This window comes from Drosophila elegans, unplaced genomic scaffold (assembly GCF_018152505.1).
Source record: "Drosophila elegans isolate 14027-0461.03 unplaced genomic scaffold, ASM1815250v1 contig_149, whole genome shotgun sequence".
Classification (NCBI taxonomy): Eukaryota; Metazoa; Arthropoda; class Insecta; order Diptera; family Drosophilidae; genus Drosophila; species Drosophila elegans.
The window spans coordinates 17,612,501-17,637,458 of NW_024545513.1; the positions used below are offsets into that span (position 1 = coordinate 17,612,501).

General features: G+C 38.5%; 2 protein-coding genes and 1 pseudogene across 3 annotated transcripts in view; all 3 read right to left on the minus strand.

Moving 5' to 3' along the window:
* Positions 1-24,958, minus strand: part of LOC108144043 (innexin shaking-B) — a 159,779-nt gene that overhangs the window by 110,708 nt on the left and 24,113 nt on the right. The gene's annotated exons all lie outside the window — the stretch shown is intronic.
* Positions 1,868-3,477, minus strand: LOC108144087 (E3 ubiquitin-protein ligase PPP1R11). Its single transcript, XM_017268743.2, has one exon. It carries the CDS (start codon positions 3,368-3,370, stop codon positions 2,804-2,806), a length of 567 nt encoding a protein of 188 aa, XP_017124232.1. The 5' UTR covers positions 3,371-3,477; the 3' UTR covers positions 1,868-2,803.
* Positions 15,331-16,372, minus strand: LOC108144079 (annotated as a pseudogene).

The window sequence follows — 24,958 nt, forward strand, 5'->3', positions numbered from 1 at the left end:
GTTCAGTTCTTCGACATATAGCAATGGTTAAATATTTCAGAATTATGGTTTAGATTTTATCAAAATCGGACGTCTAAATCATATAGCTCCCATAGAAATAATAAAAATATATAAAAGAACAATCAAATAATTAAGCTGCAAATCGTCATAGCTTCAATGTTTTTAAACATATACGCAGTAAATCATAATTTTAATGTTTTCAAAAATGTTAAATTCTTGCAATAGCTGCAAGGGTATATGAACTTCGGCTTGCCGAAGTTTGCTTTCTTTCTGTTTTTTTTTTTTTTTTTTAATATTTTCTTCCCACAAAATTTGTGTCATGTCATGTGCCTGGGATTGCATAACCCCCTTTTCAGCCCCTCTTAGGCCCCACACCACTCCCCTTTGCAGCCGCAGCTTCATTTGGCAACAGAAAATTCCCACGGATTACACAGGGAATTGTAACTAGACGTGGAACTGCAACCAGCAACAGCGTAATAAAAACAGCAAATGTAAATATAAATTAAATATGATGAAATTGTCCAAATTAATTGGACAATTTTTAGAGTAAGGGCAAGAAGAGGTAATGTCAAAGGTAAACGAAAATCGTGCAGATCAATAAAATTTGAATGCAAACATTTCAATGTTTAGGTATAATCTATTTCAAACGTTTATAATTATTTTTATACCCTTGCAGAGGGTATTATAATTTCAGTCAGAAGTTTGCAACGCAGTAAAGGAGACATCTCCGACCCTATAAAGTATATATATTCTTGATCAGCATCACTAGGCGAGTCGATCTAGCCATGTCCGTCTGTCCGTCTGTCCGTCTGTCCGTCTGTCCGTCCGTTTATATGCAAACTAGTCTCTCAGTTTTAAAGCTATCTGCATGAAACTTTCCCAAAAGTTGTCTTTCTATTGCAGGTAGTATATAAGTCGGAACGAGCCGGATCGGACGACTATAGCATATAGCTCCCATAGGAACAATCGGAAAAATAAATGAAAAAAAATTACAACTTTGCTGTTTTTTAATTTTTTGTTTAGTTCTTCGACATTTAGTAATGGTTAAATATTTCCGATTTACGGTTTAAATTTCATCAAAATCGGACGACTATAGCATATAGCTCCCATAGGAACAATCGGAAAAATAAATGAAAAAAAATTATAATTTTGCTGTTTTTTAATTTTTTGTTTAGTTCTTCGAGATATAGTAATGGTTAAGTATTTCAGAATTATGTTTTAATTTTCATCAAAATCGGACGACTATAGCATATAGCTCCCATAGGAACAATCGGAAAAATAAATGAAAAAAAATTATAACTTTTCTGTTTTTTAATTTTTTGTTTAGTTCTTCGACATATAGCAATGTTTAATTATTTCAGAATTATGGTTTAAATTTTATCAAAATCGGACGTCTATATCATATAGCTCCCATAGAAATAATAAAAATATACAAAATAACTATCTTATAATTGAGCTGCAAATCATCATAGTTTCAATGTTTTTCAGCATATACTCAAGTAAATCATAATTTAAATATTTTCAAAAGTATTTAATATATAGCTGCAAGGGTATATGAACTTCGGCTTGCCGAAGTTTGCTTTCTTTCTTGTTTTTTTTTAAATTAGCCAAAAGCTAAAATTTTTACTACTACTTTTTATAAATTAAAGGTGGGCGATTTTAAATATTATTTTAAAACTCACTTAAATATTTTATTTTAAATTAATAGTCTATGTTTGCCTTAAGTTTTCTTTGATAATCACTTAACAACTTTCTAACTCGTTGCTATTTTAGTAGACACACGGCGTATGAGTAATTGAAAATTCAATTTTTAAATTAGCCTAACGGATCTGCATCTGATATTTCAATTTAAACAGGAGTTGCAACGCATTTGGAATTAGGAGGGCAGGGCGACAGCCACAAGCCCATCAGCACAGCAGCCATTCCATTTCCCATTTTCCATTTTGCGCCCGCTTCATCGAGCTCTACATTCGCTTCGCTGGCAACTTAAATTTTCCCTTCACTCAACACAGGGATGGATCACAAATAGAGCGGGGCTTTCAACAGGGTTTTCCTCGGTGGCAGGTTGGGTGTGGGTGGTAGTATTTCAAAGGGGGTTTTCCACAAGCATCTGTGATGCACTGCATCCACGGCAAAAAGTTCATTAATCTAGTTACAAGTTCGCGTAGACAGTTCGCATAATCAATCAATAGACACACGATGGTGGCTCTTTGGGAGGCAGTGAATTCTGGGGCGTAAACATGGAAAACACCTCCCCGCCATCCCACACTCTATGTAGAAGAAGGCGTGACTGCTTGAGTGGGCGGGGCGTGTGACAGTTTTTTGCGGTTTTCTGCCCGATGAGTGACAGGAACGGAATAGCATTTCCTAGGCTGGTTTTCTTCGGCTTTTCTTTGGCTTTGAAAACTTCTAGAGAAACACTGAAAGTGTGGAGGAAAAAAAAAATAATTTAGTTGGAAACCGGTCCAAAAAGATTAGATTTGTTTCCTTACTTAACATTGGTAGATCACAAATATTATAAGAATGATAAACATGTAGAATTGATAAAAATCATTTTTTTTTATTAAGAAAAAAAAATCTTTAATTGTAATAGGAAAGTGTTGTGGCAATTTTATTACAATTTGTTACTTAATTATGGTAAATCATAGTAGGTGGTATTCTAAAAAATTGATAATCCATCTTCGGATATATTTTCAGTTAATCACGGATAATAGTAAGACATAAATTTAAATTTCGAGTGATACAAGATTTGTTATTTTGAGCCTTACAGAAATAATTCGACGACAAATAACTGAAGGTTGTCCTACTTTTCTTTGAGCTCCTCCCCACCTGATTCATTGATCACCGCTTCCGGTTCCTCCTCCGCCTGATTATTGTCCTTTTCCCCTGCGATCCCTTCCATAGGCAGCCGATTATTCCGATTGTCCTGATGCTGATGATGATGGTTGTCGCAGCAACAGCAGCAGCAGGATTGTTGCATTTTTCTTCGCTGCTTTTCCAGACGATTACGGGCTTTTACTTCGGGATGGCCAAAACAGTGTTCGCATTCGTCATCCGTGGAGGACGAGCTCTCGCCGAAGGGATGCGGCTTTCGATAAATGCAGCAGCACTTCGATTTGCGCCGATTCATGTGCTCGTTATCGATAACGCCGGCGTGGAAGCCGACGCGCTTTTCCGTCGGCTCCTTTTGTGCCAATCGGAGGCGGAGCTGGCAGGGCGTGGCTTGGTGCACTTGGTGCACGGAATCGGTGCTACCCGCCGAACTGAATCCGGAATCGGTCTCTTTTCTGGTCGTCTTCGTGACTTTTCCGATCGTCCACGGCTCCGTTTCAGCATCGATAGTCGATACCGTAGTCTTCTGCTGATCCATAGTGGAAAATAAGGGGATTGGATTTTGTGGACTTTAGAAAACTTTTCCAAAATTAGGTTTCTGGCTCTGATCTGTCTTGAACAGGAATTCCCTTTAAAATCAGTAGAGCGTGAAGTTTATATCATCGCCATATGTGGTATAAGGTTGTAAAAGTTATAAATAATAAATAGAGTTATTGGTGGAACATTAAACTAATTTAAGTTAAGACTCCTTTAAAAGGTTATAGTCAATTTAATTTTAAATATTCGTAAGCCTTGCCTTATTTTCTTGGACGTAAAATAAGGAAGATTCTTAGAACCCATTTTAGAACTGTATCACTTCACATCAATGGAAATAATTGAAGACGTTATTAAAGTTAAAACTTGAGAAAAATCTGAATCGATGGCTGTGTTGAGGTTGAGGTTGAGGCTGCCTGTGAGCCACCAAGTTTGCTGACCTCTTGCCCTTTTTTTTCCCTCTCTTTCTACCACTGTCTGCCTATCTCTCTCTCTCTCTCGCTCTCTCTCTCTCTCTCTCTCTCTCTCTCTCTCTCTCTCTCTCGCTTCCTCTCATGTTTTAACCCTCTCCTTCTGGCTGTCTCGTCTCCAGCTTTAGCCGCAGTCATTTTGGCTGCCAAAACTTGTGCACGATTTACGTCAATTGGACAAGAGCCAGGACACGCCTTAACCCCGCAGTGCCCCCCGTCCCATTTAACTCGCAGCTCTCCAGCCCCACCATCCAGCTTTCCACCCAGTTTTCCACCCAATTTTCCCACCACACTTTCCCAAATCCCACAGCAGCTCCTTTGCTTGGCTCTATGTTTACCTAAAATGCAATTCTCCTTGCCCGCTGCAGTTTTGCATTTATTATTGGTAGACTGGGTGGAAAATGGGAGGGCGGCTTGGGAAAGCCATTTTCCATTTTACTTTACCACTTTTGCCTTTGAAAATCGCACAAAAAAATCGCCCTCCTACTATGTATATATATATATATATATATATATATATATGTATATTATTTTTTATTTACGCATGGCAAATAAATGTTGAAAATAATATGATGGCTGCTGTGTGGGGTTAAAGAACTTTTTGCCAGCTTCGTTTTCATTTTCTTGGCTTTCGGTTTTTCCCCTTTTCTTTTTTTCTATTTTGACTAATTTTTCCACTTTATTTTCTGGTGGTCTCGTGTATTTTACTTCTTGTCTGCGTTTATCTGGCATGAGAAGCAAGAAAAATTATGTTTGCGGTCGAAAATAACATGGTGAAAGGGGGGAAGGGGTTTTGTCTGCTCTGCAGCAGATAATAAAATAAAAAGCCGCAGCGTCCAAAATGCGAAGTGAGCCCAGCCAACGACCCTGAATGAAAAATTATGCTCAATGCTGTTTGAATAGTTCCGTTTTCCGACGCCCTCCCGGGCGGAAAGAAGGCGTGGCCGGAGTTCAAGTGCAATGCCCAGGCGTAATTCGAGGTGACAAATTTGCTTTTTTTTTTGGAATACAAATCTTGCTTAAATCAAGTGATTATATATAAAATAGTAATGATGTTTGCATACATAAATATTTGCCTGAATTTTTTACTCGTTCCCAATATTTTCATTTCGTTTAACATTAACTATTGACTTTAACTATTGATTTTTAGAATTGTAAATAACAAAGACTATATAAATTAATCAATATTCAGACTAATAAAATAAAATAATTATCGTTAATTATAATTTTTCTTCGCAATTGAGATTCGTTAAGCTCAAAGGAAAAAGTCCTCATTCAGTTTCCCTTAACCGCTTAAGGTCCGCCTGATTCCTTTTTTTTTCGGTACTTTCTGCGACACCCAGTTGCTGAATCACCTAAAACTATTTGCAGGCCATTGGACTAAACACTTTGGCGGCTGCTCTTCACGCACTTAACGGGCAAATAAATGTTTCCGGTGGGCGACATGGCGGAAAAGCGGAGGCGTTGTGTCCAAGGAAAAGCAAATCCTGGAGCGCCTACGGCCATAACTTCTTTCTGTGTGCCATTGAAATGAAATCTAAAATTCATTACGCATTTTATGCGTCAAAAGGAGATTGGGGATTGGGTTTGGAGGGGGAGGAGAAGGAGAAGGAGAAGGAGAAGGAGGAGGAGGTGGAGGTGGAGGTGGGTGGTACGTAATGAGGCGCGTGCCTGGCCTGAACCGGCCCCATCCCACAAATGGCATTTATGTCCCAATGGAGACACGCACAAAACGCGACGACAGCAACGCCTTCAACTGCCTCCCGTCTCCGGTTTTCCCTTGGTTTTCCTCCGGACTTTCCTGCATCCCCATCTGCGCGAACAATTTACCCACCGGAATTGTAAGCTCAAGCGTCCGTGTCTCCTTTGTCGCTGGTGTGGTTGTCTTTGGGGAATAAGATGAATTACATGCTACTTCTACTTCAGGCAGCCCAGCCTCCCTTCCTCCCTCTATCCACGATTCTCTATCGCTGCTCGGCACTCCTCTTCCTGGGAATGCAAAATCATGCAGATAACGCACAAAAAGGTACCAGGAACTAAATCCCCAAGCACATAGTTTCGCAGCAGGAAGTCCCTTTAAAAACAGTGGAACTTAAGCTCTTAGAAAAATGGCAAAAAAAAAAAAATAGCTCAGGGGAACAAAGAAAATGAATGAAGAAGGAACGCAGAGGAAAAGAATCCTGAGTAGAAGAATCCAACAAAATATGGAGCTGAAGGAAGTTCTTTGAAATACAAAAGGAACCTTGAATAGAAGTACGATATTAAAATACGGCAATGTTTATTTGGGTAACTTTAAGAAAAGTAAGTGATTTATAGTTCCGTTGGTCACACTTCTGCAGCGGTGTGACCATGCAACCATTCTTTTAGTCAATTCTAGCTCAGTATTTATAAAATAAGTGTATTTTTACATGATTAAAAAAAAAGTCCTGCAGAAGCAGAGCTGCATCTTTGAGATACTCAAAGCATAACCTAATTTGCAGCTCGAGTTCTTCATCTGAAACCGATCCGTGGGGATGCCACCCCATGCTGTTCGAAATTTATGGAAATTTCCATTTAACAATTTCCGCCTTGCATCGAAAGCAGTGTGCCGGTAAAAAGGGAGACAGAGAGCGAAATCAACCGCACGGAAATCATGTCTACGCATCATTCTTTATGCTATTACTCTACTAGCCCACTCCCCATTTCCCCCCTTTTCCCACTATAGTACATTTCTTATTTTTTTTTTTTTTTTTTTTTTTGGCATTCCTGTGTTGTATTTGGTTTCGGTTTGTGTGTGTGTGATTTTGCGTGGCTGTGTGGAAATGTGTGATAAGCAGTTTCCGCCAGGGAATAGACCACATCTATATATACATATATAGAATATATATGTGGTTTGGAGTGCGAGGATAGCTCTTTGGATGCTTAGGCTTTGCCTTTTTTTCCTTTTCATTGGCGTCAAACTGCCCAACACGACAAACCTACACATTAAACATTTTTAACGAACTTCGAAAACAACGTCAAGTTTAATACGAGATATAAATTTGTAACTTTAAAAAAAAAGAGCAGATCGTACAACTAAATTGCTTTCGATTGTTTTAAAGTCAGCTGGTCACATTTCTACAGTGTGACCATGCAATCTATTTTCTTGTTTGGTTGTGATCTTTTTATTTATTTTAAATAATTTCCCATTCAAAACGGTATTAGCGGGGTGGTTTTTCTTAGTGTAGGAATGCACACTTACTAAGAACCACAAAAAAAAGGGGGCAAGGCCTCGTGATTGGGCCACATCTAATAGTTAGGCGGCAAAGGGAAGCGGAAGCTGTGGCTACTAATGCAAATATAATGGCAAATGTTTCGGAAATATATTTCACAGATAAAATTGATAAAGAACACGCTGCCGCCCTTAATCCACCCTCGCCTATTCCATTGTATGCGGCGGCAAGCGGAAAACTATTTGCTCGCATTTTTCCACACTTTTCCACTCTCCATTATTCAGCATCCACAAACAACGACAACAAAAAAAAAAAAGGAAAGCATAAGAAAGACTACTCCTCACTTGTGATTCCCAAACGTCTTTTGTATCCATTTCTTTATTTTTTTTTTGCCCTGGGTTTTTTTTTATCTGTCAATCTATAACTCTCATCATATTTGAGGATTTTGCAGGCAGGCGAAAAAGGTTGGAGATTCGCCTATTGTAATCCGCTTTTTGTTATATTTTATAAGAAATTAGATATTTAAATATGTAAATTAAATAGTAAACATATTTAAATCATCTGGCTTATTTATATTCACCTAATCAATTCACTTTTGAGATTTAAGTTCAAATGTTATTACCATTCACTGTTACATGTTTCATACTGCACATTCCAGATGGACATAATAATTCGTATCCGTAAGACTTTAGTTACCTCTTGACCATTCATATTTGCTGCCACTTAAGCTCACTTTCAACATCTTAATTCGACGTTTCAAGCTCACTTCCCTACTTATTTTTTATCTCCACAATAAATGTCAATTTTGCACTGCTCTCAATCAAATAAGTTTGCTGTTGAAAGTTGAGACTTCCTTTCGCCCTTTCACATCCTTTCAGTTTCTTTTATTTGTCCGAGCTAAAGCTCCAGCTAATTTCTCTCTCTTCTTCCACTTCCGTCTCGTTCCTTGGCTCACTCAAAACTATTTTTATGATTCTTGAGCTTAAGTAATCGAAATAAATAAAACGAAATCTGTGTCACAGATTTTCTGCCATCTGGCCGAGCAAAATGTAAACAAAATAAATAGGAAAACGACAACGAGAAGGAAAACGGGACCAAGACGATGGCGATGGCGATGGCGATGAAGCCATTGACAATGGTATTCCCTATGGAGTGGGAGGTTGTTGGGCTGCATCCAACCATTTGTCAGTTGCCCTTAGTGGAGCAGCGCAAAAAACTCTAATATAAATTCCATTACAATTATATAAATTTCACTCAAGTTTGCAATAATTTGAAAGCCTGAGACGCGACAGAAACGAGTTAAGCGAGGGAGTACTGTACTATGGAAAAAATAAAGGGAAAAGGGTAATGGGAAAGGGGAAGGGTTGAAGGGGTGAAGGGGCAGCAAAAGAAATGCATCATAAATTTTCATGTTGCTTTCGCGATTTTCTATTGTGCTCCACTAGAGAGTGGCGAGCAATGGACATAAAAAGCCAAGCCCAAGACAGCGGCAACTTTCAACTGGAGTAGTAGTAGTAACTGAAGCTGCTGCCTCTACACAAGAAGAAAAAAACTATTAGTTTAATTTATTCCATAAAAGAAACACAATAAAAGATGCCTAACAACATTGTAGTTTTGAAAGCACTATTACTTTATATCACTTATAAGATCTTGCTTCTATTATCTAGCTGGTCACACTCTTTAGTGAGACCATGCACTACATAACATTTAGGAAATGCTTAAGTTAATGTTATAAAAAAAAAAAATTGAATGCTTACTTATGATGGATTGCCATGCATTTATTTTCGCTCAGTGTACTCAGTGCTGTTCTACTGCTGAGGCAGCAATTCTGTGTCCAGCCATAAAGCAGCGAACACAAAAAAATGAGGGGGGTGAAAAAATGCAATACAATTTCATTTTATGCAAGAAACAGCGCTAGCGAAAAGCAGCAGGAAAAGCTCGCTTTTTGGTGAAAAACTGTAAATTCCCATTAGAATTGCGCCAGTGGCGAGAGGAGAAAACGCATCGTGAAGGAAGGAAGAAAGTAAGCCGAGGAAATGAAATGAAACCAAAAATGAAACGAAAAGCGGACTCCGAGGAGATGGAAGAGGGTAAGTAGGTAAGTGTATGCTATGTTACATGCATAAATAAGTAACCAACAACAAAAAGGCAAGAGGCAGCAGTAAGTAATACAAGAAATATAAACATTAAACTTGAGGAAACCAAAATTAAACGAATTTTTATTATTTTGAGAGCAAACATGGAGACCTAAAAAGAACTTTAGGATATTAAAGAACAGGTAGAAAAATCAAATCTGCACAAACCAAGTTTTGGATAAAATTAATAAATAGTTTTTTGATTTCTTTGCACTATATTGTATTTTTATTTGAATTGTACTATCTTATTTCAATGGGTTACAAATGTATAACCATTAGTTTCTAAAGATATACTTCTTAATAAAAGTTATATTACAAAATGATTAAATACATGGTTAAAGTAAAAATAATGTATCTTTTAAATTATAGCTAACAGAAAACGTGTAGTTCGATTTTGAATAAAATCAAATTTGAACAGATTAAAACTTGTTGACTGTTATAACTGTAATGTATGTCATTGAGATGGTCTTCTTGTTGAGCATTTTTGGTATTGTTTTTATTTATATATTTATTTTTTTTTTGTCCCACTGTGAGTGCTGGCAAAAGGTGGCGAGTTCAAAATGCACCTGGTAAAGTGCCTCCGCTGAGCTTAAAAGAAATGACTTCTTGTTCCGCCAGCAGTTACCTCTTTTCCAGCATTTCTCACCCATTTATTTTTTTGCGTTGTTCTTATAATTTTTTTCTATTTTCTCATGTGTTTTGCTTCATTTTTTTTTTTTTTTGTTTTTTCGTTAGTGCAAACGAAGTTTACGCGTGCTGATGCAGATAATGACAGTCAGTCAGTCATTCAGTCAGTCAGTCATTCAGTCAGTCAGTCAGTTCTTCAGAGAAAAGGGGGGCGAGAGGACGAAGTGGATCCATGGAGATGGTCGGATGTTGTCTGCCTTTTGGAAAGTTGTTACCTATTAGGAGCACACACACGGGCGAGGACTTCCTGCTCCTTCTGTCCCTTGGAATTTCTCCGGGCACCGAGCAATTACAGAGAAAGCATCGGCAGGATAAGGATAAGGATAAGGATAGCGAATCGAGGCTGAAAGGAAGGCGGTTTGAGGTCTGGGCTCCGGGGTCTGGGGTCTGGGGTCCCGGCTCTGGTCCAACGACCTGAAATCTTTTCTCGGCTCCATCTTCAGGCCATAATTGCTTGGCAAGTTAATAAGTGGCAAGTCAAAAAGCTTATCCCCTGGACCCTAAGCCCCTTGCACTTTTCTTCCCATTTCCCAGGAGAAACGTCTCGCATATACACACACATATACACACACATATACACATTCCCACTTGAGCCCCAAGTTGCATTCCATTGCAGCTGAGGGCCAGGAAAATGCTCGGCTTTTCCTAGAGCTCAGGCATTTTAATTAGCGCATTACCAGCGAGAAAGAGACGGGCGGTAAGACGAACCTCTCGACAATCGACAAAACCACCTCTCGACACCAATTTTTTTATGGCCAGATGTATAAACGATATGGAAGCACGGGGTACAGTGCGTTGCAGGCATGTAAGGATGGCAAATATGCTGTTCTTTCACCCACCAGTTTTAACTATTAGATCCAAAAGGGTTTTTCTTAATTAAAATTAATGAATGCAATAGAATTAGGACAAAAAACCTCATTACAGTTTTTAGAATTTGTTGCACGGTACAACTAAACGATTTACATTTAAATTCAAAGTTTAAAAACAATATGTAAAACACTTCAAACTACTCCCAGAAGATATAACAAAAATTATTAACAATTCATTTCGAAAACAGAAAGCCTTATATCTTGGTTTAAAAAATGTTGCTTAAAAACTTAGTCCAGTATTTAGCAAGCTAAAAAATTGTAAATCAAAGAAAAAGAATAAAATTATTTGAAAGTTCATTAATAAGTATTTAATTAGACTACATAATAAGAACTTATTTATAAATATGGTTTTTCGTGTTTTTATGATTGACAAGCTTTAGGTATTGTAAATGGACTGCGAACTTATTTTAATCGTTCTTTGTTAATTTAGTGAAATATTTCATTTTTTCTTTGGTGTTTCCCAATAATATTTCATACAATTTCCCCTAGAATAAATCGCAATACCATTTGCTTATTTCTGAATATTTATTTTCACTTACAACTTTTTGTCAGTCCCCAAGCGTTTTCTCGCTGTCAGCCGCACACTTTTGGCCATATTCCCTCACCTTTTGGGCTAATAAAACTCGATTCCAATCGAACAGCAAGTTTGGTTAAAGCAAAGAAAGCAAGCAAAATGCCAAATTCGAAGTCAACTTGCCAATCAATGTTCGCGTGGGGCGATAAGCGATTGCTGTTGCAGTGCTCCACGACGAGTCAAACTTTGTGCAGTTGGAGTTGAGTCCTGGTTGGAGGAACACCTTCGACCGTGTCCAGGGGAAAAAAATGTGTCCCTCTGTCAGGTGTTGCCACGAAGTATAAATGATGTTGCAACTGCCACTTGGGGGACGCAAAAGAAAAGGGCATAGTATTGAGGATTTGCCCTTTTGCTGAAAAATCAATTTCAATTCCAATTCCGTATTTAACATTTTGATTAATGCAAGCACTGTCGAATATGCAAAGTTTGCGGAGAGTTTTTCTTGCATTTCTCCTGCACTTTTTCTCCATTTTTTTTTTTTTTTTTGCGACAATGGCCACTTGACACATGCATAAGTACACACCCACACACACACACACAGATACACAGGCGAGTAGGTAGGGACATGAGGATTTGGCATTGCCACATCTGCTCCCGTTTGCAGTTTGGCTTTTTGCAAAGCCAAATGTTGTCAAATAATATTTACTCAGCCACACACACATGGGAAATATGCTGGATATTGGAGATATGTATGCCCAAGGAGTTCCACAAAAATGAAATGCAAAGTGTGGGCTAAAAAGTTTAAAGTGTGGCAAATCCATAAGACTGAACATATCAGCAAAGAAAAGTTAGGAAAAATTGTTGAGTAAAAAAGAGAAAAAATTTTCAAATAATCTATGGGAGCAAAAAGAAGTGTGTTTGCCAAAAATGCTGTATTATATTTTGCACATATAAAGTTATTCCTGCACCTAAAATCTCGATTTTATTATAAATATGTTTTATGATTGCTTTTAGAAATGTGCAGTCAAATTTGTGATCCAATTTTGCACTTTTCAATCCAAAACGTTCACCTATCGGGAGGCTTATCTCTAACAGTTTGTGGCTACATTTTTAAATTACGGGTTTGAAAACTCGAGAATTTAACGCGGATCAATTTTCAACTTAGTTTTTAAATATATTTGAATGATTTTAGGCCGGTAACCCAAAACTGCACTCCAAAGAGTCTAAGACTTTAATAATGACCTCTCAAGATTCCGCTGTATTTAGCCAACTACTGATCCTCTCAGTATTGGGTTTTAATAATTGCTAGCCATCCATAGATATTCACTTAAGATGATAAATGTTAAGAACAAAAACCATTAAAAAAAAAATATAACAAGATATGGCCACTTCGCAATGGAATTATACATTTATATTCGTGGGTTCCCGTAGGAATTAGCATCTTGCCCCTTTTTCCATGGGCGTCTGCGACCGTCGAGTGGCAAGTTTCAAATTACACGCCTCGCCAGGCCGGGAAAACTTAACGAAAATAAATAAAACATATATAAAGGACACTGGAGCGTAACCGTTTTGCCGGCAATGAGGAAAAGCGGCGACATGTTCAATCTGTCCAAGTCACGGCGTCTGCGTTCGTCCCTTCCAATCCCAACTTTATCGGCATTAATTCTCAACTGTCCGTTTATGTCTCTGTTTCGCCTTTGTCCCCTCCAAAAAAAAAAAATATATATATATACATGCATAGATATAGATATAGATATATTTATATATTTGTATTTAATATCGGGAGACAGACAAACAATCATATCGGGCTATTTACGGCAGCCAGCCAGAAACCAGAACCGTAAAAGATACAATTCATAAAGCCGGGAATGGAGCTCAAAGACAAAAGTTGTACAAAACACTTTTGCAAGGAGACGTGGTGGAAAAGCGTTTTACAGATAGCAAAATCAGGCAGCACCCACACGCACACACACACACACACAGACACAGACACACACTCATGTCCTGGTGGCAGGGAAAACTTTTGTGTTGGTCCCTTGTTGTTTGTATTTTGTTTAGATGGCATAAATTAGATACGTGCCCGCCCAAGTCCAGGGCATGGCATCCCACCAAATCCTTCTCTCTCGATTGTTTAGGGCTTTAAACAAACAAAGGCGGCGAAGGAATGGGGTTCTGCAGGAGGAGCACTCTCACACTGGTGTGTCACAGATTGTGTCCTGCTGGTCCTTTTGGCCATCATAACAGTGCGCCATCATATATATTTGCCCTCAACTTGGCGGCCCGCAAAAACTGCAAATTGCAGTTTGGACTGGCCAAACAATTTTCTGATTAATTTCAAGTTTTGTGTAAACTGTTGAAACATTCCATGACGATGACGATGACGATGACGATGGCGATGACGATGGTGATGACGATGATGATGATGCCCTCTTGTGAGTGCCCCGAAAATTGTTTTCGCCGGCTTTTCAGTATTTCCGCTGGCCTTTTTGTGTCGACAGCCGAAATGAAAAGTTTTCCCCTCTTCACTGAATGGCTGAGCAAACTGCGAGCGAGGGAGCGAGATCTAAATAAATAATTAGTTCGCATTTATTTCATTAGACAAACCGGAATCCCGTGGCAAAAACTTTTCCGGATAACTTAAGACCCTAAATGGGTGCCAAGAAAATGACTTTGGAAACATATGTGCTAAAATGTCCCAATCCTGTAATTTGTCTTAAAACAACTCAACATATTTGGGTCAAATTCGTTTTTTTGTTACTTATTGGATATTAAGGGGATATTCTGTGTATTTTTGGTGTACTGTACACACATTTCCAAAAGGTAGCATAGTTACTTATCACATTGTAAATGCCATAAACACCAAGAACATATTTTCCCATACACCTTTCAATTGATTTCATAATTTTATGTTTACTAATTGCAATTATTGGTTTTATCTTGTATTTAGCTCAACAAATCCCTGTTGATTTGTGTAATACGCAAGTCACCTTAACTCTTCATTATCTCATCATCTAATTAATCCGCTTTAATCTCCTTCAATTATCCCCTTTGATCATCCGGCATTCAAAGGAAATCCCATGCTCGTTGCTCTGGTTTTATTTTTTGCCTCGTTTTCCATTTTCCAAATGCCACGCCCCCTTTTCACCATTCCCAGTACGTTCCCGCTGATGAAACTTTCAATTAGCGCCAAGTGTAAAATGGAGCAGCAGCGGTGGCATCATTTTCATCAAATTACCAGTGACACCGACAACCGATTCCCTGGCGTTTTTCCGCCAACCCCCCAGGCGGATGCCACGCCCCCAGCTTTTCTACTCACCAACCGCCCTGCCCGCCCCCTTATGGGCACAGCAGCAGCAGCAAAGCAGCGTGTTCATCTTCCGCCACGGTTTTAGCCATTTTCATTTCTGGTCGACGATGACACAAAATGTCGGTCACTTGCGGCTTACCCCAAACCATCCACTTGCCTGTTCCGCATTTTCCCACCCCCTCGCAGAGTTTTCCCACGTCCCACCAACCACCCACTTCGGTGTGCCCAATTTGTAGAATGCTGCAAATAGCCAGGAAAATTACCTCATGCGCATTTTCTTATTACAGAAATGTGCATAAGAAAATGGACGTAATGAAAAAATCTGAATAACAACAACAAGCAAAAAGCAAAAGGCAACAAGAGGAGGAATAAGGGAGGTTGAAAAGGAAAAGCCAGCGGAAAACGCAGTGGGGGAAAAATAGTCGAAGTAGAAAATACCTGTTGGGAGTTCAACGGAAATGAAACAATTTATTTTAAAATATTCAACTGAAATTAATGGGATTTGCCGAGAGTGAAAATGAAACAATTAGTTACGCATTAAAAATGTATGCATTCAATTTTTAAGCATATAAGAAAGTGAAATATATAAAAGAGTATGAAAATGTATTCTTTCAAGATCGAGGGAAAAATATTATATGAATAAAAGACCTAGTGAAATGAAAAATTATATCATTAGATAAAAACAAATTTGACAATCATGAGAGAAGATATTAATACAAAACAAATGGAAATAAAAAACTGAAAACAAAAAATAAACCTGTAACATTTTTGAGAAAGTAATGGAAAAAAGATGTCCGACATTTTGAAAAAGAACGGATTGAAATACAAGGAAATAAATAACTTGATCAAACAGAAAATCGGAACAGAAACACTAATGGAAACCGAATGAAGGAACGAAAGGAAATAGAGTGGTAATCAAATATTTTTCTATGGGGCAACAACATTGAAAAAGTGAAGCGGATCCAAACTTGCGATAAAACGAGAAATGCAATGGAATGGAACAGAGGAAAAGTCACCTGCCCTGCATTTTCATTTCATTTCTTTTGTTTTTTTTTCTGTTTTGCATTTGTATCCCCACCTCTGGAAATAACTGGCTGCAAATTGAAAATGCCAAGGCGGAAAAAAAGCAGAACAACAAAATGGAGAATCTGGAGACAAGGAACAAACGGAATGCAAATGACGCAAAAATGGAAATGGATGGAAATTGAAAAGCGCAGGGTAACGGGAGGTGGTGGTGGGGAAAATAGGGCAAAATGAAAAATAATTAGCGCAATTAATGACCACGTAATTAGCGCTTCAAATCTATCCCGCTCCCTCTCGCTCTGTGTGTTTTGCACCAATCCCCTCTCTTTCTGCCACAATGTGTGCAGTGGCACGTAAAGTGTAACCCACACTCCTCTCGCCACCCACAATTTTGCGCCTTTTCCCAGCCTTTTCCACCCACCCAACAACGCCACCTTCATTAATAGTTCGCTGTGGCTACGTTTGATAACTCTATCGTGGTCCGGCTGCCACTGATTTTCCTTTTTCCCCACTTTTCCATTTTGCCCGTAGAGAGAGAGAAGATGAAAAGTGGAGAGCAGATCCCAACGACACGCTAATGAATGCACGATGGCCCCGTTTCATTTTCCAAAGGGGGTTTCCATCGGAAATGCAACTCTGTCATGGCATTTCTTCATCAGCATTTGAGGTTAGCGGAAAATCCACGCAGATCAGCGGGGAAAAGTGTGCAAATGGACGGCGGCTAATTAAAAATGGCCTTTGATTAGGCCAAAATGTTAAATTAACATTAGTGCGCGCTAAGAGGCGCTTTTGGTTTTTCAGTCAACGAGCTATTAGAATAATGCCAATTCACTTGGGTTTCTGCAAAATTAGGAGAATTAGTGTGGCTAACGTTTTAAATGTTTTTTATTTTATTAAATAAATACTAATTAGCACACGTAATTGAAATGAACATAAGCTATGTCCTTAGATCACATGCTGAAATAAATGAAATTCCTTTAAAAACAATGCAGCTAAAATTCTAAAAGGCACTAATAAAATAAATTCTAATTACTAGTCTAAGTTAGGCTGGTAAATATTAGAATTTATTTTCATAATATAATAAATAAAATAAAAAATACCCATAGAACTTCTGGGAAAGCGCCTCGCATTCTCAAGTAATCCCCACTTGCACGGGGCAAAAAATTCTTCCGATCCCTTAACTTATGAACAACTTAAGAATTCATTGTCTACACATGGTGCCCAGGACCTCGAGCAGCAGGACCTCCTGGGAAAATAGGGGCAGAAGTGGGAAAAGTCCTTCACTGGTTTGGCGAATGAAAAACGAAAAACTGTCATCATGTGACGGGAATCAATCTGAAGTCATTTTATAACCCGAAAAGTCATAAATCTAACTTTAATGTTTTAAACGTGACTGCGGCACGAGGTCCCCGGACCACGCCCCCACCACCTACCGCCCACTCGCCTACATGTGTAACGATGTGGGTGAGAAAGAGAGGGACAGACAAACCTCCGGCATTGAAATTGGAAAAGTAAAACAAGCAAATGAATGTATTTCCGTTTGGGATTTTTCACTTTCCGGCTTTGGAGAAGGAAGTCGAGGAAAAGCTGGGACGATGGGGCGGTGTGGGAGGTGTGGGAGGTGTTTTTCGCAGTCACCAATGGGGGCGTGGCCAATTCGAAAGAATGTGTCTGTCTGTGTGAGTATGTGTGTGTTTGAATGTGGGTGAGTGCGGGCAAAATACTATAAATGACAAAACGAATTCAAGGAGAAGTCGTCGAGCTGAGACAGGAAAATAGATAGAAAATTTTATTAAATGGGCATCAAAACTATTTGGCGTGTCCTCAACAGGGGCGTGCAAGGATGGGATTTTTCCTTTTGGCTGCGGGGAAAAGGAAAATCCCCATAGCTAAATTCATGGGCCAAATGGCGTAGCATACTTACGTGCGCCACACATAAAATTCAAGCACCGCATGCGGTCAACGAAGGTGAACACTACAGCTGTAGTGAGATGGCCAGATGCGGAGGACAGAGATGGCCATAGACAGTCGGAAAGAGACGGAGAGAGATGCCCCGGCAATGTGTGACAGGATTAATTAAGTGGCGGCAATGGAATCGTGTCCATAACGAATTGTGAGATTAATATGGCCCAAACTGGGGATGAGCAAAAACTGCAAAAGTAGATCCCTTACAGCTCACAAATCTTAAAGATATGAACGTAAAATTAGGGAAAATAATACAACAACCTAAACGATAGGATAGTAAAAAAGACAGGTAAATAAAAACAAAATTACCCAAGAATTGTCTCTTGTAAAATCTTGTAAAATTGTAACATATATATAATATGGAAGTTTAAAATGCTGTATTAAGCGAAGTTAACTAAAATAGTTTTTACAGTTATGTGTCGCAAAATAAAAAAAAAATCCATCAAGAGTTCCAATTAACCTCTATATTCCCCTTTTAAAATGTACTTTATAAAACTTTTTTACAATTACATTTATATCATGAAATGTTAAATGCACATTTCAATAAAAAACTTCTGTAAAATATCCATGAAATGCTTGCCAAAACTTCTCATCCCTCTTATGTGCACTAAAATGTTCAAAAGAGAAATGCTCGAATTGAGGTCAAACGGATATTTTACTGATTTTTTTTGTAGCTCTCTCGCAGGGTTATCTTCTTTATGGTGTTTATCACGAATTAACTATCGCTTCAAATAATCCGTTTTATTGTGTGTAGAAATCGTTTATGCAATGCGAGTGTCCTTTTTTACTGCCCATAATTTGGGGGATAAAAAATTGCACTCACTATGTGAACTCTTCTCTCGCAAACTGTGTAGGGATTGTACAACGTTTGGCCAAAAAACCAAATCGAATATGCCCATTTTGGCCAAATCCAATGGCCATCAAAGTATAATAACCAACAAACCGAAATCGCATTTACAGATATAGATTTTACCGAAATTTATCGCCCCTGGGGAACCAATATACCAATACCTATATATTCTTTCCAGTGTGTGTGCTCATGTGTGTGTAATTTAATCAATAAGAAAATCGTCTTTTCACTTACATACACATCATTACATTTGGGCGCATAAATTGATGATGCTCCGGGGGGGAAAATTCACGTGGGCTTACCTGGAAAAAAGAGGCGGAAAATGAGGAAAAGTTTGCAAATTTTAGTAAGCGATTTGCGGCAGTAAATGGTACATTTAGTAGAGATATGCGGGCTTTTGTGTTACATCAAGAAAATACATTATATTTAAACACCGTTGCCGACAAAGATGTGTAGGGCCCAAGGGGAAATTACGAACGAAAAACAAATAATACTCTGCAATTTATTTGTGTCGAGAATGACTTTTCAATTATTTTAAATTGCAAATATAAATATTTTAAATACTTTCATTGTTCTAGTGTTTGCTTAAAACAAAAACCAATATGTTACTTAAGTTCTTATTATTTTCAAAGCTTGTCCTGCTTGCAAACAATAATAAAGCAAATAAAACAAATAATAGGACTTTAGAGCGCTTTGAATCTTGCTCTCCCGCCCTTTTGTGGAGTGTGGTTCGCAAGCATGACTTGGACTGAGGAATGTCCGATCCGCCATCGCCTTACACTCCCGAAACACACTGTACACGTGCATATTCGGATCTCATTTTAAATTCAATTTGCGGTCGAGTGTGAGATTTTTGCCATTGTGCCCCGAGATGGACGCACGTGCGACAATTGTTTGAGCTGTTTAATCACAATGCGGTTGGATTTACCCGGTTCATTTCGGTGCGAATCGGTTTGAGGTTTGAGGTTGGGGCTTGGGTTCGGGCTTGGGATTGGGATTGGGATTGGGGTTTTGGGGCAGGCTTTCGGGTCATATTTAATTCATTTTATTATTATGGTTATTGTCCTTGTTGCGGTATTGTCGAGAAGGAAATGGTTATGGTTATTGGACCAGAGTTTTTGCGGGGGTGCTGAAACTAAGCACAATTTACAATGATGGCGAGAATTTTCCAATTTAACAAACAATTCAATTAATGCAAATTACAATAGGAATCGGCACTAATGAATATTTTATGACGAAACTAATTTCATTTTCATACATATACATACTTAATACACGGACATCGCAGCAGCTGGGCATCGATTGTAAATTGTTTACACGCCGCGGGGCCCATAAAATGATGAAATCAACTCCGCCCTTATGTCCCCGATTGCTCAGCCCCTCCAGCCCTCCCCCCGCCCCCCTATAATTTCCTTGGCTCCACACCCCTGAAATCTCCGCTTATAATTGCCACAAATGTTGCTCCGACAACACAAACGACAGAGGGTTGAAATTGAACATTCCCAGGATCGTTATAGTGTCCTCGCGAAGAGTGAGGGAAATAGTCCTGAAGTCCTGAAGGGACAGAGGAGCGTCCACAAAATGCTAATTGTCCGGGGTGTCGATGAAAATATCGCCCACCAGCGAGGTGATTCAGAAATTAACCAAAATGTCCATTTCGGCTACAATTTCCACTGCTCAAAACATTAAAACTACTGTATTAATACATTTTTTGATGTGGCATGGGCAATCTCATTCAATTTCAATTAAAACATCTTAAGCAAATATTAATGAATATTTTATAAATTTTTAAATACTGTTTTACTAAAAGTTTACTCGTTTATTTGCGTAATAAGTATAAATAATCTTATACCACACCGTGTAGTCCCCTTTATGAAACTTGTACTGTGTTGTGCACATTCTGCATTTTAGCTGATTAAGCAAATTAATAATTACAATACAAAACACGTAAAACGTCTTAGTGCTTGGGCCCTTAATTGGTTAAGGCTATGTGCCAGTGTTCTTTCCACCTGGTTGCCACTGTACTTTGGGTTTTCCATATTTGGGCGCTTCGATTGTCTGCTATCGTTCCTTGTTTTCCAGCCTGCCTGCCTCAATTGTTGCAAGTTGCTGGTGCTGCTGGTGCTGCTGGTGTTGCTGGTGTGCCTTGTATGGTGCTGTTGTTGTGCAGCTGATGTTGCTGCTGGGCTTTATGAAAACAGTTTTGCAATTATGCCGCCCGAATGGCTCCGTTTTTGGTGTTGCTGCTGTAGAGTTGATGTTGCCGTTGCTTCCATAGTTGCTGCTCGGTATTTCTGTTAACCTTATTTTCGTAGTGTTGCTCCGGTTGTTGTTGTTGTTGTTGCTGCTGCTGCTGCTGCTGATGTTGCTCCTGTGTTTGCTGTTGCCGTGAATGTTGTTCCTTTAGTTGGTGCGGTGCTGCTTTTGTTGTCATTGCTTTTGCAATGGTTTTTCCACAAATTTTTGTTTCGTTTTTGGGCCGTTTCGCTTTCGTACCAACTTTGCCAATTTGGATGTCGTTTGGAGTTTCTGGAAGGGGTCAAAGGGGGTCAAAAAGGGGGTGGCGAAAAAGGGGAGTGCCTAGTGGCTTGTTGTTGTCGTCATAACGTTTATTAATAAGTTTTCCGACCGGCTCAGTTGTTGCCATGCTGATTGTTGCTCCTGCTGTGTGTTTTCTCCTTGATTTCCCATTTTTTCGATACTATTTTTTTTTTTTTTTGCTGGGAAGGGGTCATAGGTCATAGCATGACTTGTCAGGAAAATGGGGGAAAAACAAATAAGGAATGCCAGAGAGCAAGAGAGAGACAGGGAATTAGAGCAAAGTGCACTTTTTGATGACTTTTGATTTGTTTTACGATTCAGTCTCGGCTATGAATATTTATTGTCGTGCCGGGCGGCCATTTTCCGCTTTTCCGCCTTTCCTTTTTCCCTTTTCCGTAGCTGTCTTTAAAATGCACGAAATATGTTAGCATGACAACAACTTTTTAATTGATGTTTATTTAACGTTCAACATAATTAACTTGTGCTCGAGCATAATATTTAAGGGATCGTAAACGGACATTATACGAGCCATTAAATTGAATTTGTAAACGCTCGACTGCCACTAAATATACATATCTTTATGTACTCGTTATAGATTTGCTAGGAATTTTTTTTATGCCAAGTCCTCTGATTTTCGTGGCTTTAAACAATGCCATAAACTTGTCCAAAGATCGCATTAACACTGCCGCAAGCGCGGAGTTTTCCCCACTTTTTCGCCCACTTTTTCGCTCACTTTTCCGTGACAGCCCCATCTAGTTTCGTCGCCAGTTCTGGTATTTGCCTTTACGACTTTGGGTCATAAAAACCAGTGAAAGACGTCGGCGGAAGAAAAAAAAAATAGAATGAAGGAAATGTCGTGAAGGAAAATAGAATTATGCGGGGAAAATCGAGAAAGGAGGTGCCAAGGGAAGGAAGGACTTGGGCTAATGATAATAATACGCATAATAATGTAACCAGCCACAAACAAATTTGATTTGCTGGCTCTCTATGGCGACTACAGTGCGTTTCAGGGCCATAAATCAATTAGGGAACGTTTAAGGCTAAATTATAAGAATTTTTGTTTGCCAAGGGAAGTAAGCAATATACAATTTATGGTATTAAGTTGATTTTGATAGATTCTCATTACTGAGAAAATAGATTTTGCCATTTAAATAGCTGGAATAGAACAACGTTTTCTGTTTGTAAATGTGGTTTTACCTAATAGAAACAAATTGGTTATGTATAAATTGTTTGCACAATAAATTCTTAACAATTTATTTAAAATTTGTGGACACTGCTGGCAAAGTAAGGAAAATATTTGCTTTCAAATTAGAAGCTGGAAGCCACGATATTCCATCAATCACAAACAAGCAGCAGCATCCCCCTCTTCCCGATAAATAAATTGCACTTGACAACGTTCACTTATTAATTTCTTTACAAAGTGCACAAGTCAACCGTTTTGTGCGGCTTTTCCGCCAGCCCTTGTTTTCCGGCTTTTCCGGCTGTACGTGACCAATAACAGGGAATTCATCAGAGCCCCCGGCTCCGGCTTTTTCCCGGATTGTCAGACTAAGTCATCGTGGAGTCAGTGGCCTAAAAACGACCATTATGGAGCTGCTCACTTGATCGTGCAATGTACTTTTCTTGTTGCTGCCCAGCACTTAGCACGTTCCCCGGGAAAATCAAGAAAAGCCAGGCAGTCAGCCAGTCAGGCAGTCAGCCTGCCTGCAACAATGCACCAAATTGGCACAGGGCGAAAATTGAGCTAGGAAAATCAGGCTGCTCGACGATGGCAGATGGAAATATCGAAATATCGAGCGGGAGGAGCCTGCTTGATGTTGTCCCGCGTCTGGCATTGATTGCCATTTCCCAGCTAATGATGTGTGGAAAAGTTTATTTGGCCAGTAAACAACGCGGAAAATGCTAAATAAATACCCAGATAAACAAGACAAAAAATAAAAGCCAGCGAAACAAAAGCAAATGCAGACGCACAACAACACAAGCCACTAACAATGGCAAATTTATGAGTAAGTTTGACGAACGGCAAATATCCACTACTTTTTGGGTACACATTTAATGATCAAAATCTTGTCTTAAAAAAAAAATACCCTCTAATTAAAAGGTAATATAAATTATTGTATAAAGAAGTAAACTTTCTTACAAATAGTTCGTTAGGGGGAATTACAAACTTAAGCTATAGATTTCAATAAACTTTTATACTAACACATACAAAAGTATTTTTAATACCCATTTTTCTGAGTTTTAAGGTATTAGAAATACTGCGACATGGAACAAGCACAACTGCATCAGTCGAATCTTTTTGATGCGTTGATTTTCACACGCCAAAACAACGAACAGGCAAATGGAATTTATGATGGTCGAGGGGAAAATCATGTCAGGTTGAAAATGAGCAGCAACCGCGAGCGTTAAATGCACAAATTTTGAGGAAATTGGCACAAAACGTGAAGGCGACTGACAGCCATTTAAGGCCAGCGATTCCAAAGATAATATATCTGAAAACAAAAATATTTTTTTATAAATACAGATAATAAGAATTTGCGTGCCATCAAATGGAATTGGTGGCCATAAAAACTGATTCGGTGGATCCAAAGTCACAAAGATACAATGGCACACATGGCGCATACGCAATTTTTCTTTGATTTGTCAGCTGTATGAAAATCAAATGTTATATTTGACTACACATGCATATTTATTAGCCATAAATGTTAGCAACTTCATAAAGACTTTTGGCCAACACAGTGGCCCCGTATAAATTTCATGCCAAACTGCTTAATTTGCCATTTGGTGCAGTTTTTGCCAAGCGAATTTAATAAATTCATAACCACAGAATGTGCCATGCAGCTGAAATTAATTTCACAAAATCACACACACACACATACGTTTGTAGGAAATTTAAATTAATGAGGCGCAGCTCCGCACGTCCCCTTTTCGGAATTGAACTCATTTGAAGCTGTGTGAACTCATTTCCGCACGGGGAGACTTATATTAGTTGTTTTGGAATATCACAAACGCCATATCGTTGGCATATACTCTCCCAAAATATATAGAAAATTATCTGCAAATTTATTCAATTTGAAACTTCACTAATTAAATAGATAATGCAATTCATTTCATTCTTGCATGCATTTTAATGATCCATGTAAACTAAGTATTCAGGAAAGTTGTCATGCATATTTATGCAACATTTGGCACTGATTTTATAAAATCTAATTCAGATAGCAGCCAATCAAGGCTAAGATGTTATTAAAATATAATTAATAGATACATATTAAGACAAAATTAAATTAATATATATTTATACATATTTATAGTTTATACCTACAATACCTTACTGAGCAAATTATAAAAATGAATTTAATTTTATTTGTTTAGGTAATTTATTTATCGATCCACGTTTATTCATTTTAAACTGTAGTATAGAAAATGTAAAAGGAAACCGGATGTTGGACATATATTTCATACCAGTCTCAATAAATTCTGCATAAATTATGTGCATATAAATTATGAAAATAATTTGACTAAACCAAACTATGCATTTGGGAACGAAACGATATTCAATGAAAATCGATGTTAGATTTTCTCAAATTGCCAGCAAATACTAGCATTCTTTAGTTGCCCTTCGAGAAAAATGTGAAATATTTTACCGGCTCTCCTTGGCCCAATTTTTAATTAACTGCAGAGCTGTGCGGCTTGTCAAACATTGTCAGTGTTTGAGTGTGAGTTTCGTCTGCTATTTATTTATTTATTAAATTTTGCACAGTTTTCGGTGGAAGATCTCCGGAAAATCCTCCACCTTTTCCACCCAGGCACTTTTAATTATTTATTTCTGGTACAAATAAATTCTGATTTCCGTTGTCTGTGTTTTTATGAGTGTGAGTGTGTGTGTGAGCTGCAACTAATTATGTGCGCTTACACACACACACACACATACATATGGCCGCGTGCGTATTAAATATGAATTATATTTTTGGGAGCCACTTCCACTTCCGTTCTGGCACTCAACCAACTGCCAAGTCAACAACAATGGCTCGCAGCGTCAA